This window comes from Mesocricetus auratus, unplaced genomic scaffold (genome assembly GCF_017639785.1).
Source record: "Mesocricetus auratus isolate SY011 unplaced genomic scaffold, BCM_Maur_2.0 Super-Scaffold_100009, whole genome shotgun sequence".
Lineage (NCBI taxonomy): Eukaryota > Metazoa > Chordata > Mammalia > Rodentia > Cricetidae > Mesocricetus > Mesocricetus auratus.
Window position 1 is genome coordinate 75,426,973 of NW_024429193.1, and position 19,353 is coordinate 75,446,325.

General features: G+C 42.5%; 1 protein-coding gene across 2 annotated transcripts in view; it reads left to right on the plus strand.

Moving 5' to 3' along the window:
* The window catches only part of Rxfp1 (relaxin family peptide receptor 1), a 121,538-nt gene that overhangs the window by 53,497 nt on the left and 48,688 nt on the right, over positions 1-19,353 (plus strand). The window contains exons 3-4 of one of the 2 annotated variants that reach the window (XM_040752618.1): positions 13,783-13,881; positions 18,267-18,372. In XM_040752618.1, coding sequence (XP_040608552.1) covers positions 13,783-13,881; positions 18,267-18,372 — 205 coding nt within the window. The remainder of the gene's footprint in view (positions 1-13,782; positions 13,882-18,266; positions 18,373-19,353) is intronic. The other variant, XM_040752619.1, reaches the window with a different exon arrangement.

Genomic DNA, 19,353 nt, shown 5'->3' on the forward strand with positions numbered 1-19,353 from the left:
AAGTCCTTCATATGCATTCTTCCATTTCATCCTCACTGTAAGCGGGTATGCTGCAATATATGCATTCCATAAATAATGAAAATGGAAGTGCAAAAAGATGACATAAGTCTCCTGATAACATGATTTAGTAAGAATCCCATCCCAACTAGCTTGTGTGTTAACTTCTCATTGCCTTAACAATTCAGGTAATAAACCTGTTAAGAGAAAGTTACTGATTTTGGTTCACAGCTTAGGAGGTACCAGTTCATGATCAGTTACTCCTAATGCTTTAGTGTGTCATTATAGGAGCACATGTTCAGAAAGCTGCTTATGGTCCAAGGTCAATGGGACGAGGGTCCCCTTCAAGGATGATTCTACATGGCCTAAAGTTCCCACTTGGTCCCAGTTCTCAAGAGTTCCATCACCTCCCAGTAATGGCATGGTCTAAGGACTAAGACTTTATTAGCACATAGACTTTTGAGGGACAGTTACCCAAACACAAAATCTTCCTACATTCTGTTTTTGCCTGGGTGGAAGAACAGTGCCCATGCTGTTAATCCTTATGTGATTTTTGCATTCAAACAAATCTCTTGTTGATAAAATTCAAGTCGGATGGAGCCTTCCCTTACATGATATTTAAAACATTTAGAAGATTTTTAAAGGCAAGTATTTTTAAATTTTTTCTTAGAAAAGTAGTACATGAGAAATTAGAGATACCTCCAAGTTTAAAATGGCAAGTGTGATAAGAATAAGAGCTGATGTTTTTACCATAGTTACCAAATATAAGATACTATTCCAAGTCTGCATTTTGCCTCATTTAATCCTCATGGCAATCTTTGAGAAAGGAGCTGTTTCACCACCTTTAAAGTAGGGAAGTTAAAGCCATGAACTATGCACAAACTTAGGAATGTCAGCTCACATTCCCAAATGAGTAACAGTCTTTATTCATGCAAATCTTTGTCTGTGACCAGAGGCTGTTTCTATTCCAAGCTTCCATCTTCCAAGAGAGAAAACCCAGTTAAAGGTCTCATCTGTTTCCTTTCTGCTAGGATTGCAGCTGAGCTAGAGTGTTCTCTGTGGTTCCAGGATACTACATGGCATCCACAGGGACAGAGGTCTGGCTGGCTGTCCTCTTGTGAAACTGCAGAATCCCCCCTGAGATATGCATGAATCATTCTGGTCTTCTGCCATAAACACCTCTGGATAGTCACCAGCCTGTCACAGACACCTCCACGCCCAGTCTCTCTTGCCTGCATCCTTAGCCTCCAGGGTCAAGAGAAATGTTCTATGGTTCCGGAGCTAGCTGTACCCCTAGAGAACCTTTGTGGTCGAGTTCATGCTCAGCTGTCTCAGTCCTTGAAGCCACTTCCACTCTGCGGCTCCGTGGCCAAGCCAGGCTCTGCAACAACTGCCTCATGACCCCAGGCTACCCTGCTCCAGAATTCAGTGTGGGAAATGTGGTCCATAATTAACCTAGAAACGAAGGGACACTTCAGCTGTCCTCCTTCGGCCTAAGTCTTTTGTCTCGTTTGTGAGCAGAAAAGCCCAATGCTTCTCGTTAATGTGCTTGAAAGCTTCTTGTCAGATGCCGGCCATAGGCATTAGAAAATAAAAGTTCAGGAATTTAATTCTCCTGTGAACCTTTGAACCTCTGTGTCACCCTTTTCAGGTGATACCGGTGTGAAAGTCCAGCAGCCTAAAGCAGGAAAGGGGTGTGGGTTGCAAGGGATTTATGGAAAGAAAAACTGTTAGCACCCCAGAGAGTTTTTCTGACACTGGCTTGGCATTTACTAATCTATGGGAAATACATAAGCGGTGCCTATTCTGGGGTGTGATGGTGATGATACATATTTTTAATAGAATTGGAAAACTGAAGTGTATTCAAGGACTCTTCTAATGTTAATTTGTCCTGCATTTAAATTTCAGAAACACTAGATATTCCATAGCTTCTTGGGTAGGCTTCTTACGCTGCTCTCAGGAGGACGACTGTGCCCAGCAGTGTGATACAGGAGTCAGTTCCCACTTCAGAGTACTCTACCAAAGCTGCTGGTTTGACTTCTTTTTTTAATTTAAACAGAGGGGGGGGCAAGTGACGTGGGTCATGATTCTTGTATTATCGTGCAGTCATGCTTTGGGTCTTTGTATCTTTGGGGGCTGAGGATTGACACTACAGTCTAGCAGAAGAGAACGCTGTCACTGAGCTATGACCCAGCCTTCTTTTTGCCTTTATCTTCAGACATGACCCCACCAAGTTTCCCAGACTGGCCATAAACTCACTCTGCAGCCTATGCAGGTCTTAAACTTTGTGTCCTCTAACTTGACCTCCCAAGTAGCTGGAATTACAGGCCTACAACACCATGCCCATCTTATACACATGTGTTTGGTGTTCTACACTAATTGGTTTTATATTTAGTAGTCTCATAAATATAAGCAGCAGAACCCTTGGCTCTTCTAAAATTACCTCTCTGATTTTCACTTCCAATATGTTTGTGGTTATCCAACAATGTTCTGGGCCAGGCAGCTATTGTCTCAGATACTAAAAGACCGAGGTAAGAGGATAGCTTGAACCCAGGCATTTGAGACCAGTGTAGACAACAGAATGAGACACACACACACACACACACACACACACACACGCACACACGCACGCACGCACGCACACACGCACACACGCACACATGCACACACACATATATGAAGAGAAAATACTTAAAAGTAATAAATAAGGCATGTTTGGGTTATCTCTGTGATCTTCTCAGAACACATCTCTACGAGATAAGGAGTGAGGGACAGTATTTCCTTTCTGTGGCCTTAATTTTCATTGAAAGATGCTTATGATAATGGCACACACCTTGTCTTCTTGAAATAGTTGCCTCTACTGGCACTAAAACCACAGACAGGGGCATGTGCATCCCATACAGCAAACTATTATTGCTCTTAAAATTCAAAGAGATACAATAAAATTCAATGGAGTACAGCTGTTTTGACAAGCTGCCGAACTCAGCCACACTGCATTCCCAGGCTCACTCTGACAGTTCAGGGGATCTCTTTTTTCAAGTATAATCACTTTGCAAGTAAAAGATGCTCCACTCTTTTCCAAGAAGTCATGCTGAAAGTTTAATGACTGTGTGGGCACCAAGAATGCTCTGGTTTAGGCTCCCTAAACCTGAGTGTCAGTTAGGAGACCTGGGCAGTCTATGGTGTCTCTGGTAGTGGAACAGCATTTATACCTAGTGTACGAATGGACTTTGAGAGCCCATTCCCCACAGAGCGATACTCCCTCAGCCTAAACACAGAGGGGAGGGTCCAGGCCCTGCCCCAAATGATATGATAGACTTTGAAGATCCCCCATAGAAGGCCTCACCCTCCCTGGGGAGCAGAAGAGGGGTGGGATGGGGGGTTGGTGGGAGGATGGGAGGATGGGAGGGAGAGGGAACTGGGATTGATATGTAAAATAAGATTGTTTCTCATTTTAATTTAAAAATCTAGGGGGAAAAAAGAAGAATGCTCTGGTTTGCATATGCCCAGACATTACCAATGAACTCCTACTTGTTCATCAACCTATAGGATGTATTCCTTCATCCTAATGCTTTGTAGACTATCAAATGTGCTCCTTCATCCTAATGCTTTGTAGACTATCATCAAATGGCAGACCATTTAACAGGGGAGACCATCACACCCTGCTTCGTTCTAGGTTCCTCGCTAATGGGAATATCAGTCCTTCAAGTTTTGATTATTCAAAATTAAGGGCTGAGTATTTCACAGAGGTAAAGCAATAGCCATGTACTCAAGGCTCAGGGTTCCAGCCTCAGCACCTCTAAAGAGAAATCCAAACAACTAGGAACCCAGAAGCAACCTCTGAAATCTAGGGGAGGCTTCTGAAGTATAGGGGTCGTGTTCAGCTAAACCGCACCCCCAGGCTGCTGACTGGAATGCTAAGCCTCACTCCCAGAAACAGAAATCTAAGAATAAGAGGGAGAGCCTAGAAATCTCCATGGTTTTAAACAGAAACCAAACCCCAAGTGAATACTAAATCCTTTTGATGTTTTGAAATTCCTTCCTTCCCAGTGGAGCCAATTTTGACAACCCTCCATTGACCTAGAATGTGGTATTTCAGTATCATCAGGCATGCGGTCTGAAGCCGAGGAATCTGCCTTCCGCTCGAGTTCTGGGTGCAGTTCTCAAGCGTGGCTGTTGCTGGGCACCCCGGGCTACCGTCTGATCTGGACAGGTTCTCTGTCACGAAATGTGGAAGCAAGCACTCTCTCCAAAGCATATTAACATAATGAAAAATGGTAATGGATTCATACAAAGATGTTTCTCACTTCATTGTACTCGCATATACTAATACCAAGTGGGGACATGGGAGGCAACACTTTCTAGTCACATCGTAGAACAGAATTCTCACAAACAACCCTGGCAGAGTAGCTAAGAAAGGATTGGCATAGCTGTGTAAGTTAACATGCCCAAGGAACGTGTACCCACCCCCGTTTCCCACCTAAACACCATCCTGTCTCCATTCCTCAAGGTCAATGCCAGGGGAGTCTAAAACTGGCATAGTGGGTGCCTTCTCTTGAATTCAAATTGTTGAGTCAGACCCACATTCCTGTGCAGGAAACACAGCTGACACTTGGTACAAAGGAAACACCAGTGGTCCCAACTTACAATGGTTTGCTATATTTTTTCAATGTTACAACCGTGTGACAGTGATATATATTTAATCAAAAAAATTAGAAAAAAGAAAATAATACAATATTAAAGCTATTTCTATATACAAGCAGGCAAAACATGCACACAAAGTATATATTAAAGTTTAAAAAATCAAGTTATTTATGAAAAAAATGAGAAGGTTTCAAATCGCAAATAACAGAAGGATACCAATGTATGAATATATCTTGACAACTGCTAGGATGATATCATGAAGGGATATTAATTGGTACCCACTTTTGAAATACATGAACTGGCTGAGAAAATGCAATAACAGACCTAAATTTAAGTTGCACTGAGGAAAGTTATTATGCATTAAACATGGCCTTGAAAATCTGCCTTCACATGGCATTGAAAGCAAAAAAAAGTAGCTGGATTACTTTACATTCCACCAGCAGAGTAGGAAGGTGCCCTGTTTTTGCTATTTGTCTTCTCAAAGATTGCTTTCCTGACTGGGTGAGATGGAATCTCAAAGCAGTTTTGATATGTACATTCTCTGATGGCTGGTGAGAAACAGCCATTTGTATTTTATCTTTTGAAAACTGTTCATTTGTTAAAGCCAGCTTGGTTACGGTAAAGGACCCTTTCATGTGTTCTCGAATCAAGTACACAAGGGTTTTGTTGAGAATCTTTGCATTTGTGTTCATCGGGGAGGTTGGTCTATCGTTTCTTCTTTTTTTTCTCATATCTTTTTCTGGATATCAGCATAACTCTGGCTTCACTACAGTTTGGCAGCTTTCTTTTTCCTCTCCATTGTCTAGTTTGAGAAGCAAATGTGTTAGTTCTTGCATGTTCTGGTAGAATTCATCAGGGGAATCCATCTGGACCTGGCCTTTTTAGAGTTGCGAATGTCAGTCTTGCTGGTTGTAGAGCCATCTTAAATTGTTTGTCTCAGTTTAATTTTGATGGGTCGTGTGTGTCTAGAAATTCATCCATTTCTTCTGGATTTTCCTATTTTGTGGGAAAAAATTTAAGATATGTTTCCCAAAATAAAAACTTAGTTTTATTAATTTCAATTTTTCCTTTGTCTTTGGGTATGTTTGGCTGAGGATTTGCCAATCTTAATTTGTTTTTTCAAAACAATTAAGTCTTAGTTTCATTGATTCTCTATGTTGTCTTTTTCCTTTCCATTTCAATAATTTCTTCCCCAATCTTAATGATTTCTTTTCATCCACTGATCTGGGAGTTGCCCTATGGTGCACTATTATTCTAGAGCTATCTGATTTATTTTAATGTTTATTCTCTGTGTGTGTGTGTGTGTAAATGCATGCTACATGTATGTGAATGCCCACAGAGGCCAGAATAGAGGGGCATATACCATGGAAATGTAGTTATAGGTACCTTTGTGCTACCAACACAGTTTCTCTGTAAAATAGAAAGCCATCTACTGAGCCATCCCCTCTCTGCTTTTAATGTAGGCATTTGTAGTTTTTACAAACTAACCTTTTAGGACTGCTTTTATTGTTGATTTGGAGATATTATATCTTCATTTTCATCTACTCCTAGGAATATGTTTATATTCATCTTGATTTCTTCAGTGCCTCATGCTTCACTCAATAAGCATGTATTGTATAAGCTCCATAAATTAGTGTCAGTTTTATAATTTCTCTTACTGTGATTTCTAGTTTTATTCCATACAGTCAAAAAGAATACAAGGAATTATTTCAATATTCCTGTGCTTGTTAAGACTTGGTTTGTGTCTGATTGTATGATCTATTTCAGAGAAAGTTCCATGTGCTCCTGAGAAGAATGTATGTTCTGTAGGTTTTCCGTTGCCAATGATGATGAATGTTCTATAGATGTCTGTAGATCCATTTAATCTGTGATGTTATTTGACTGAGATACTTCTCTTTGCTTTTGTCAGGGTGACCTGTTTGTTAGTGAGAGTGGGGTATTGGAGTAGCACATTGCTGCCATAGTGTTGCCTGAGTCTTTCTGTCTAGAAGTACTTCATTTTATGAATTTGGGTGCACCCAGGTTCAACGAATACATGCTTCGATTTGTAATGTCATCTTGATGGCTAGTTCCCTTAGCAAGAGACTTTCTTCTGACTGATCCTTATTTCCTCAGGTACTAGAACCTCAGCACCTGTTTATTTCCCAGTTCTGTTTTCAGGGAATATCTTTTCCCATTCTTCCCCTCTACAGGCACAACCTTCTTTGATGGTAAGGTTCATTGTTTGGATGGAACAAACAGATTCTGCTTTTCAATCTAATCTAACCTGCATCTTTAATGCCATTTTTGAAACCATTAATATTCATAGTTATTAAGAAATATGTGCGATTTACTGTCACTTTGCTGTGTTTGATGTTTTCCAAGTCCTCTGCTCAACTAACATTCTGACATGGTTTATTCCTTCCTATAGCCTTGTGGATGTGTTTGTCTTTGTATTCAGCATGAAGTCTTTCTTCAGATATTCTCTGTCTGGTTGACTTAGTGACCAACTTTTTCTTTTGCCTTCAATTACAATAACTAGTTTTCTGGGCATAGTAGTCTGGGCTTGCTGTTGTCTTTTGGAGCTTGAAATAGCATCATTCAAAGCCCTCCTCACTTTGAAAGTTTTGGTTTACTTTGTCTTGATTTGTTTTGTTGCAGAAATCTGCTGCTATTAGGATGGGCCTGTCTTTATATGTGACTCTGTGATTCTGTCTTTCAGTTTCAACATACTTTCTTTATTATGGATATTTAGTCCTTTATGAGGATATTCTTTTCTAGTCTTATTTCATTGGTGTTCTAAAGGCTGCTTGTACCTGGAAGGGCATTCTTTACCTAAATTTGGGGAAATTTCTGCTGTGATTTTGTTGAAACTATTTTCTACTGATGAAAGTTTCTTTCCCGCCAGGTCCCGCAGCCACCTTGTCCAAATAAACACACAAAGACTTATTGAACTGTTGACCGATGGCTAGGACTTCTTATTGGCTGTCTCTGTCTTAACTATGAAGCCATTTCTATAAATCTGTATTTCCATGTGGTCTTATCTTACAGAAGAAGGGTCCAGACTACATGGTGACTCCTTGCAGTACCTCTCTGCCTACCTTTTCCAGAATTCTCCTCATCTCCTAGCCCTGCCTATCTTCCTGCCTCTATTGGCCAGTGTTTTATTTATCAACCAATAAGAGAAACATATATACAGAAGGACATCCCCCATCAATTTTCTATGTCTTTTTCAACAAATTCTTACCCTTCTTCTATACCCATGATTCATAGATTTGCTCTTGTCATAGTGTTCTAAAGCTTGGATCCCCTAGAACTGGGGTTAGCAGCGATTGTGAGTCACTTGACTAGAAATCAAACTCAGGTCCTCTGAAAGAGCAGCACCCAGTCTTAGCCACTGAGCCATGCCTCAGCTCTGGGGAGGGTTTTATTGAGTTTTTTTCACTTGGCTCCTTGAATTTTTCATTTCCAATATTTCAGGTTTTCTTCAATATTTCTATCTCTTGATTGAATGGCCATTTCATATCCTATGTTGGCTTCCTTTTGTCATTAAAGTGCTTGTATTCTCTGGGAATTCACTCAAGAGTTTGTGTCCTCTTCCATTTCTTTGTACAGCACATATTCATTCTTGGTCTGGGACTGTGTTCCATTCACTCTCATTGGAAGTGAAGTCTTGAATTCCCACGCTTCTTCTTTACTGCATTTAGATGTATTGAATAGATAGGTCACTGATTGGGTTTGGTTTTTTTTTTACCACCCTTCTTTCAGGAGAAGTACTTGCAAGTTTCCAGGAAGATGGGGTTGTGGTGGTAGCAATGAGATGCCATTTTCCTCTATTGGACAGTTATGCAGGGCAAGTGGCTCCCTCCTCATCGCTGCCCCGTGAGAAGAACACTATCTTCAAACACAATCATTATCAAACGGTTGGCCCACTGTGAAAATACAGCAATTGCAAATAGTTCCCCTGAAGACTTCCCCTATGATTTACCCAGGATATAGAAAATGCAGATTTCCAGGACCCACACTGACAAAATCAATGAAAACTAGAAGGAAAGAGTCTGTGTTCTTGGTAAGTGCCTTAATTTCCAAGTTCTACTAGAGTAAAGGAGGCTGAGTTCTCTTTCACTGGTGTATCTTTAAGTACTCCATCCATTCAGTGAGTATCCCCAAAGTCTTCTTTCAATGTAAAGAACTCTGTAGATTACCCTAGATCACCTCAAAAATAGCAGAGAATTAAATTCCTGCAATAGTTGCCAATGTATGAAAAAACTGAGTATCCTTAAAATATCAAGCATATATGAGTTAAAATATAGAAACACATAGTACTAAAAAGCTGTTCTCTTGCAAATGCTAACCCCGGCTTTGCGGTTCTGGCGACACATGTCTTGGTCTGTGTGCCTGCCTTCTGCTAGAGGAAGGAAAGGCTAGGAAGAAGAAAATGCCTTGGCCGGCAGAAAGAAGGTAAAAACTGAGCACCCAAGGGCTTGGTTATTTGAAGATGGTCCTATTTAAAAAGAAATCTCTACAAACTACATATCCTGACCTCTAAAAGAATGGGCAGGTTTGTACTGTTTCTGTTAGTCAAAAATCCCTCCCTGCCATCCAGGTTTTCCTTCTTTCACATTTTTGTTTCTCTGCGGCTCTCCATGTGCCTGTCGTGGGGGGTGGGGGGCCGGGGGGGGGGGGGAGTAGGAGCAGGGACTCCTGTGGCTCCACTCTGACCTCACGTGTGCACTCGGTGTGTCAGGGACACCGTCCCAGACACGGCAGCTGGTGCAAGGCCACAGTTAACTCAGCTACAACCGTCTCTGGAAATGGCAGGAAGAAGTTCCAAGAGGACAGCAGGAGTGCAGGGATCCGCTCCGTAATGGCCCGTGTTGCCCAGTGATGTCACCTTTGAGAAGGTAACCAGCATGACTGTCACCTGTGCTAAAGGGGAAGCATCTTCAGTGGAATGAACGTGGAGGCCACTGACACCGTGGTCAGCTTCTGTACCTCCGTGACCCCTGTGATGCGCGAACAGCCTGTCTACAACCCTGCACGCCTTAGACTGCGGCTTCCCCGTCTCTATACCCACAGACCTCTGCCCCCTCCCCCTACCATTCATGATAACCATGACGCTAATGGATGACGTGGCTGTCCCTTCCCCAACAGCCAGCTCTGCACTCAGCATGTCCCCTACTGAAGGATCTTTGGACCCCAAGGTTTTATAAAGAAGTATGACAGGGATGTGAATATTTATGTCTTTTTATACCTGTTATGAGGCAAAGACAGTATGCAGTGGGGTTTATAGTGGCACGTACAGTTTAATTTTTTATTGTTGTTTGGGAGGGTTGGGGTTTTTTGTTTGTTAGTTTGCTTGGCTTTGGTTTGGTTTTTCATGACAGGGTTTCTCTGTAACTTTGGACCCTGTCCTAAAACTCACTCTGTAGACCAGACTGGCCTCAAACTCACAGAGATCTGCCTGCCTCTGCCTCCCGAGTGCTGGGATTAAAGGTGTGCTCCATCACTGCCTGGCTAACACGTACATCTTAGTAACACCTGCTAGAGGGTCAATATTATCTGTGAAGCCACCCTTGCCAGTGACAGTTCACCTGGCCCCAGGTAGTGTCCTAGTGAAAGCCTCACTAAAGTCATTTTATAAACGAAAAGAAAGAAAAAAAGAGCAATCAAGCAATGACAAAACGTAAGTAACTACACCATTTGAACTTGTTTGACAAAATGTGCTGCAACAAAGGCCACAGGGATGGCCGAAGCTAACTGTCAACTGGACAAAATCCAGAATTATCTGATAAATGGGCCTTTGGACATGTTTGTGGTGGTTACTGAGGAATGGCACCATTGCCTGGCCAAGGTTTCTTGGATCATGCAAGGGTAAATAACGTGAGGTTGGGTAGTAGCAGCATAGACTAATTCAGTACAGTATGACCAGCTATCTCAAGCTCCTATGTGACGGTGACTTCCCCAAAGCCATAGACTGTAACCTCAGAGCTAAAATAAACTCTCCCCTTAAGTTGCTGTTGTCAGAGCATTTTATCACAGAAGCAGTAAGGAAGCTAAGATAACCACATATAGTACATTCCTGAAAACAGAGAGGGCCAAGAGAGCAATCGTGAGAGACAAATAACCAGGAAAGGACACCGAGCCCGTGGTGTTAAGTCACTGCACTATATATGGCAAAAATGTGACAACTTAAAATAGTCCACTTGTCAAAGCTGAGTTAAATATAGGAGCAGCTAAAGGAACGCTGCAAATAACCTCATCCGGTCACCGACATGCCTGTCAGTTGCAGCAGCTAGGAAATAGCACCCACAAAACAGTCCTGCTTCAGAGAGCGCCATGCCACCGGTTTCCCCACGCTGCTTCTCAGAAGAAACATGGCCAAAGGAGCCTCGGCTGCCCTGTCCGTAGTGTCACAGCGCCCTGCGGCTGCAAGGTCAAGACTGCAGGCCCTCCTAGTACAAGCTCATCCTGTCACCAGTCCTCTGCGGCTGTGACACAAAAAGTAGCCTTGGTTAGAATGAGAAGATCGGGAGTGTTACCTTAGTGGTAGAGCACTTGCCTAGAGTGTGTGAGTCCCTGGGTTAGATCCATAGCACCACAGCAAAAGGAGAAAGAGAAGAGGGAGGGGGCAAGAGGGAGGGGAGGACAGGGTGAAGGCAGAAGAGGGAGGAGGAAACAGCAGGTCCTTCAACATTGCTAAAGACCAGTGAGTCAATTTATTTATAAACGGATAATAACAATTCATGCGGCTACTCTGAAAAATGAATTTATCTTAAAACTTTTTGATAACACTCTGTAATATTCAATACTTTCCTTAGTTCCACTGTGTTAATTAAAAGAATTGAAGCCGGGCGGTGGTAGCCCATGCCTTTAATCCCAGCACTCGGCAGGCAGAGGCAGGCGGGTCTCTGTTGAGTTCGAGGCCGGGCTGGACCAACAGCCTCCAAAACAATACAGAGAAACCCTGTCTCGTAAAACCAAAAAAATAAAAATAAAAAATAAAAGAATTGATTAAATGTTTACAGAGAAGTCCAACAAACTGCCAAGTCCAGAAAAGAGAAAAGTCCAGCGCCATGAACCTCAAAACCTGATGGATTCATGATTACATTAGTGACTGGTCTTGTTGCTTCAACAAAATGCCTGGCAAATGCAACTTAAGGAACCAAGATTTATTTTTGATACACGCTTCACGGGTGCAGTTCATTATGGAGGGGAGTCCCAGTGGCTGCAGGCTTGAGGCAGCTGGTCACCTTGCACCCACAGTCAAGAAGCACAGAGCTGGAGATGAGGCTGTTCGAGAACACTTGCCTCATAGGCATGGTTAGACTCAGTCCTCAATGCTGAAGAAACAACAAGCCAAAGGGTGATTATACTCAGTGTGCTCTCTTTCTATTCGTTCTTGGACCCTAAACTACCTTGTGGTTCTGTACCAAGCCAACGGGGGTTCTCTCATCCGCTAACTCAACCTAATAAACCCTCGTAAATATGCCCAGAAGCTTTCATCTTTAGCAAATGAGGATTCTGCCAAGTCGATGCTATAAAATATCACAACTGTATCCCTTACCAATTTGATACCTAAATGTATCCCTTAGGCCATAACTATCTGTTCTTTGTCCCTGTGCTGTTCGTGGCCATCTCACAATACAGAATGCGCCCATTCCAACTTCAAACATCTGCTCGTGTTTTGACAGTTTCAACATCATTTAAAAGCCCAAAGTCTTGTGACACTAAAGACAATGCCTTAACTGTGAACTTCTGTAAGGTTACAAGGGAGTTCCACTACGCAATGGCACCAAATAGCCGCTCCCATTCCAACGTAGAACGGGAGCATACAAGAAAAGATCAGACCAAACCAACACCAAAACCCAGCAGGGCACACACCAAATCATGCGGCTCCTTGGCCAGCTTCTGGAGCTCTTGATGGGACAGTGTGGGCCCCGAGGGACTTCAGCGGCCCCTTTCCTCCAGCCCTGCTGCCTGCCGCACACACAGCCTTTCCCTAGAGTCAGCTCTACTCGCTACAGTCAGTGCTCCTGTCTCCTCCTAACACTGGGGTCACAAACGCATGCCGCCATGCCCAGTTTGGGTTTCTTTAGTTTTCTGAATTGCCTTTTGTTTGTTTGCTTGTTTGTTTTCATGTGGATTCCGGGGGTTTAATTCGGGTTGTATTAAAAACAAAAACAAACAAACAAACAAACAAAACAGATGTCTTGGGCCTGGTGGCACAAGCCTTTAAACCTAGCAATCAAGAGGCAGAGGAAGGTTCGACACCTCTGTGGGTTCGAGACCAGCCTGGTCTACAAAATGAGCACGGCAATTGCAGAGAAACCCTGTCTCAAAAAGAAAAGTGGGGGTGGGGGGTGGGAACCCTCAGGTCCGGGTCCTCCTGTGTGTACAGCAAGCACTTTACCAAGTGTGACGCCTCCTGGGTCTGCTGCTTCTTGTCTGAAGTACAGCCATCGTGGGCGCATTAACTCGTGTTCCAATAGCGTGAAGAGACACCAGAGCAAAGCCACTCTCATAAAGAAGGCGTTTAATCGGGGGCTGGCTTACGTTTTCATAGGACCAGTCTAAGATCATCGCTGCGGGAACATCATCAGGCATGGCACTGAAGACTTTACATCACGATCGGCAGGCAGCCGGCAAAGAGAGAGAGGTGCCAAGCATGGGCTTTTGAATCCTCAAATCCCACCCCCAGTGGATCGCCGCCTCCTCCAAAAAAGCCACACCTCCCAGCCCTTCCTCAACAGTCCACCGGCTGGAGACTAAGCATGAGACTAACCCTTCCCATTCAAACCACCACCCTGTCTAGCCGGTTTTGATAAATAAAGAGGGTATGCCCATGTGTGCCAAGAAACAGCTTCAGCCGACTAAGGTGGTTTAGGGAAACAAAGCATGTCTATCACTGGCTCATGAGGTCAAATACGACTTGCAGGAAGTTACTACAACATTTGATGAACATGGAGAGTTGGGCCACCCCAGACCTCCCGCTGGGGACAGAAACTCACACCTGTAGGAAGTTCTTGGTGGTGATTACTAAACTACCTTTGAGATTCACTGGCTTATTTTAGAGGAACTATTTTTGCCAAGATAGAAAAACGTTATCTGCTTGGTTTTCCTTTTTAACTTCCTGGCTAACGGATTTTTTTTTCTTTTCAGGAGACAACAATGGGTGGTCTCTACAATTTGACAAATACTTTGCTGCTTACCACAAACTGAGTTCCACGAATCCCTTAGCGGTGAAATCTTCTGAATGCTGTAAGTAGCCACAGCAGCTGAGTCCCCTCTTTGATGAGTTCATGGTAAGACACCAGCCTATTAAATTTTGGATACAGCATTCTTGTTTGAAAGCCAATTATAGTTTGCTAGTTGCAAACATTTTAAGAAAGGAGGCCTTAATTTGGAATTCTGTTTTTAAGTGCATCAGGAATCAATCAAATCAGGTATTGCAAACAGAATTAGTGCCAGCGGTCAGGGTTGCCAATTTTTATGTAATGTCCTTTTCTGCCATCGCCATTAACGCTGCAGTAAAGAAAAGTAAGAAAATGCCGGAAGAGCAGAGCAGCTGCTCGGGTCCTGATGTCTGCAAGTAAAGAAAGCGTCTGCGGTTGAAGCCGCAGATCTCTGAAAGCCGTATAGCTGCAGCTTGCTATGCACAGTCGCTGCACGGGCTACGGAAGGAAGAAAGCCTGGACCCTAGTAGCTTCGTCATGTTTTAGGTCAGGAATACTTAGTACAATAATTCCTCTTAAATGAATTTTGTCTAGTTAATAAACTATGCAAATATACATGTGTGGTGCTTTGAACCTGTAATTTTCAAAGTTATGCTCATAAGCCAAGGGTTCGAGGACAGGAAGGCTCTTTTGCTATATTCTTTCCCTTTTTGTTCTTCCACAAATTTAAAGGTTAGCTTTTCAGATCGTTGACATTTTTTGTCTTCACCACCTAGTGCTAAGTAAGGCACGCACTTCTCTGACGTGAGTTTTAGAGGGTGCCTAGAAACTGACAGCAGCTGGGCATCACACCTGCCTCTCAAAAGAGGGGGACCAAATAATTTGATCACTAGAAAGCTGAAAGTTGGGCTGGTGGTGTAGCTTCATGGCAGGACGCTTGCCTAGCATGTCCGAAGCCCCAGGATCAATCTCTAATACTGTTGAAAAAAATTTTAAGCTAAAACTTATTTGAAGAAAAAAATTTAAAAGGTATAGCATTGTTATTAATACAATATAAAAATATAAACTAAATGTATTGTCTTAAAATGTAATTTCATTTTTAATGTATTAATTTTCATTCACGCTATTCAAAAAATTGAATTTAATCTTATATTTTACCACTTTCCAAGAATATTTTATCAACTTAAAATTAAGGTATAGCTATTAACAGAAATAAATCAATAACAAGTTAACAAGTTAAAAAGGCAAAATTTAAATGGAAAATGAAAAGGTAATAGCCAAAAAAAAATTCTGTAAGAAAATGCTCAGTTTGGTGTCATGGTACATACCTGCAAATATGTCAACATAAGAAGCTTGCTCGGTGGCATAATGTTTTAGTGACAACACCAGAAGCCTGGGTAGGAGGATCTGATATCCAAGACCACCCTGGGCCACACAGTGGGAGCCTGTCTCCAAACACATGGGATAGAAAGGGGGGGAAGGGAGAAGAAGGAAGGAAGGGAACAATATGAGAGAGGGAGAGAAAGAGAAGGAGGGAGGACGGAGGAGGGAGGACGGAGGAGGGAGGAGGGAGGGAGATCAGGAAAGCACTGGCTGAGGAGACATCAGCAGCTGTGTCCAAAGCTCAGGTCACTACAGTCAAGGAGAGAGACGGCAGCTTACCCAACACAGAGTTTGTAAAGCAAAAGTAATGGTGAAAAAGAACCCTCTCACTGTGGAAGACATTTGTCACGAGCATAATTACTCAAGAAGCATGGCACTACACATTAAGCGGTGGCCCCGGTCAACACAGAGGTAAATTTTTCTATCAACACTTAGAAGACTTTTTTTTAATTAGATTTTTTTAGAGAGTGGGGATTGAAATTGCTAAGTTAAACATCTTTTCCAGGCAGTACTTGAAATAAGAGTGCAGGATAAAAATCTTGGGGTGAAACTTAAATTAAGGTTCCTACTTGTTAACACTTTTCTCGCATCAGATAAGATCTTGGTGGGAATTAGCCTGAGAACAGCTCAAAAAAAACACTCTTGGGTACTTGAAAGAATGTAAGAAATCCACATTTTAAAGTCATGGGAAGCATCATACGTAGGATAGCCAACGCAGGAGCAAAGTTTAGCTTTGGAGGATGTGAGGGAGAAAGTGTTTCCTCGTTGGCTACAAGCGTTGACTTGCTGATGCATTAACCTTTTTAACCCAGTTGAAATCCTTACATGAACAACTTTTAATAGGATTTTATATTAGCAGGGTAGCTTTGAACCCATAGTCCTTCTACCTCTGCCTCCCAAATGCCAGATCACAGACTGTGCCACCACGTTCCACAGAACAGGTACAACGTTGGGATGTGACAGAATTCAGTTTTTCAAAAGGTATCTTAAAACATCCTTTCTTTTCTTTGGATGAATAATACCTAAAACTGCACTTGTGAGGTGTAGTTGGGTTCTCTCTCTCTCTCTCTCTCTCTCTCTCTCTCTCTCTCTCTCTCTCTCTCTCTCTCTCTCTCTCTCTCTTCTCTTTGAAGGGCCTACCACCCAGTTCCCAAATAAATCACACAAAAAAGAGACTTATTCTTTTTTACGAATGCGTGGCCTTATCTTGGCTTGTTTCTAGACAGTTTTTCTTAAATTATTCCATCTACCTTTTGCCTCTGGGCTTTTATCTTTCTCTATTCTGTATACTTTTATTTCTTTCTTACTCTGTTGCTGGTTGTGTAGCTGGGTTGCTGGCCCCAGATGTCCTCTTCTCCTTCTCCCTTTTCTTGATCCCCATCCATTCTTCCCAGATTTCTCCTCTTATTTATTCCCTCTGCCTGCCAGCCCCACCTATCCTTTCTCCTGCCTGGCTATTAGTCATTCAGCTCTTTATTAGACAAATCAGGTGTTTTAGACAGGCAAAATAACACAGAGCTAAACAAATGCAACATAAAAAAATGCAACACATCTTTGCATCGTTAAGCAAATGTTCCACAGCATAAATGAATGTAACATGTCTTAAAGCAGTGGGATGAGTGCCTTTCTGCACATTCTAATTTCACTGGTATTGGATGGTGGGAAGATGAAGAATAGGATGGGAGTGCGCTTTTGGTGTCTTGTGGGACTGGAGTATCTTTCAACACATCTAAAATCACTGGAGGTCTGTAGTTCACATGGCTAAGCAGTAGTTTTATAGCATTTGTACTCCATATAACTTATACACTATGGTTTCTGCTTGCCGTCAAATGGGCACTGCCAAGACAGCGAGTGTTCCCCTTTGCATTTACTTCTTCCTGGTGCTGGAAACTACATGGTGGCAGCTACAGCTGCAAATACTTACTGCCCTGGTGTACAAAGGGAACCACTTCCAACTGCTGTCAGTCAGGAACGTGTGTAGCCGTGTCTACCAATTTCTCCAAAGAAACTAAAGTTACAGTGCTTTGCATAGGATTGCTTATTTTAAAACAACTGTAGCTCATTTAAAAGACTGCTTGGAAAAGCGGAAGTTGCTGCAAGTTTTCTCAGTCCTCCACCCTGAGCTGCACAGGAAAACCATTTCAAAAGCATGAAGCATGAAGCTCACCATCCATTGCTTATGTCTCCTTTCTTGCTTCTTCTGATTAAGATGATTTAGTCTTCCACCAAAAGTTTTATCTATTACTTTTCATCCTTACTCTCAAACAGAAGCTTTCAAAGGGACATTAATCCCCCCACACCATCACTTCTCCCTTTGGAGACAGAAGAGGAAGTTTTCTTCATTTTGTGGCAAATGAAAGTCAATTCAATATTTAAAAAAAATGGGTGGAGCTGGGAAGATTTGTTCCTGCACTAGTTCATGAGTTCATCCCACCATGGGATTCATTTCTTTATCGCCTATGTCCAGAGAACTTAAGAGATCAGAAGGAAATGTGTTCAGGAAACTCTCCTTTCCCCAAACCCAAGTTAGTCAGCTTTCATTATCATAACAAAGATCTGAGATGGGGTTGGAAGATTTCTCATTGGTTAAGGACACTGGCTTCTCTTGCAGAAGACTGGAGTTTGGTTCCCAGTGCCCACACCCCTCCCCCACCCCTTTTCCCTCCATCCTCACCCTCACCAGGAAATGCTCACAACCACCTGTAACCCCCAGTTGCAAGGGGTCTGATGCCCTCTGGAACACCCGGGAACAAACACACACACACACACACACACACACACACACACACACACACACACAAACACCACAAATGAAAATAAATCTTAAAAAAAGAAAGGAAAAAGAAAACGAGCTGGGCTCCTGAATGTGTGTGTTCCTAAACGTTGATGCTAGACTGGTCTGGTCTTGAAGTTAAATTCAGAGCAAACTGTGGAACCTTAATTTATAGCCTTCCCCCAAGTGCTTGGGTAAAGCATGGTATACTTTTATACTAGTCATGTTCTCATGGCTCTGCATTTCTTTCTCTTCATTCCCCTCCTCTCCTGGTCCCTCACGTCATCATTCCTTCCCGCTTCCTCTCTGTTCAGTGGTTGGCTCTGTGCCCATGCATTGTTTGTGCCGAGATCTAGAACTTGACTGTGATGGAGCCAATTTACGAGCTGTCCCGTCAGTTTCTTCCAATGTGACTGTAATGTAAGTAGCAAAGATTGGCTCGTCCTTAAGGCTGGATAGAACTGCAGCGAAACCACCCTGAATGACACCAGGTCAATCCTTAAGACGCATTTGTGTTCAAAGACCGTCTCACCTGTAGATCAGTGATAACGAATTTTTCACAGATGGCTTTAAATGCTTTTAAATACTGGCCTTACCTTAAATTGCTCCATAAACAACTCTGGGAAGTGTTGGCCACTTAACATATGTTATATAAGCAAAAGAGGCCATCCATTTCAATTGTTGGGGGGGGGGACTAAATAAACTACTACCCACAGCTTTCCTCATCACACAGAATTTTTATTGGATGCTTATTGCAAGAGCTGTTTTAGAGCTTATTACACATGAAGAAGTTTTCGTGTACTCTTGTGTACAAGTAAATTTCATTTACTTGAGGAACAAATAACATAAAATGGATAAAATGTTCCCAGAACTTCACATTTAATTTCTAAATCACACTTTGACTCAGACATATTAATGCTGTGGTCTTTTCCTACAAAATTCAACCTTACATATAGAAAAGGGAAGGAGTTTTGCAAAAGTGTCTTGCTGGGCTCCGTGTTTGTGGTGCTAATTTCTAGTTCAGGTTATTTGAACTCAACCAGACTTCAGCAGCACACAAACACATATTTTTGTCCAGCTAGTTTTTAAGAACTCAATGAAAAGTAAAAGCTTCAGTGCATTTTTTATTAAGTCGGTTGGGTCCAGGGTTTTGTTTGTGTGGACTCTTCCTCCATGCGTTTTAATACCTTGTGACTCGGGCTTTCTGGTTCATGCAGACACAGTAAGAGTAACCCTTGAGTATACAGGTGTTGGCAAGTCTTGCCTTTCTCAAACAACCTGCCAGACAACCCAGATGCTTGGCACACAGGTAAAGGAGCTGCAGCAGAGCCCCCTCAGGTTCTCACAATCTGGGTGTTGCCTGTGGAGCTCAGTCTGGGAACATAAAAGTTTGCTCTCCCC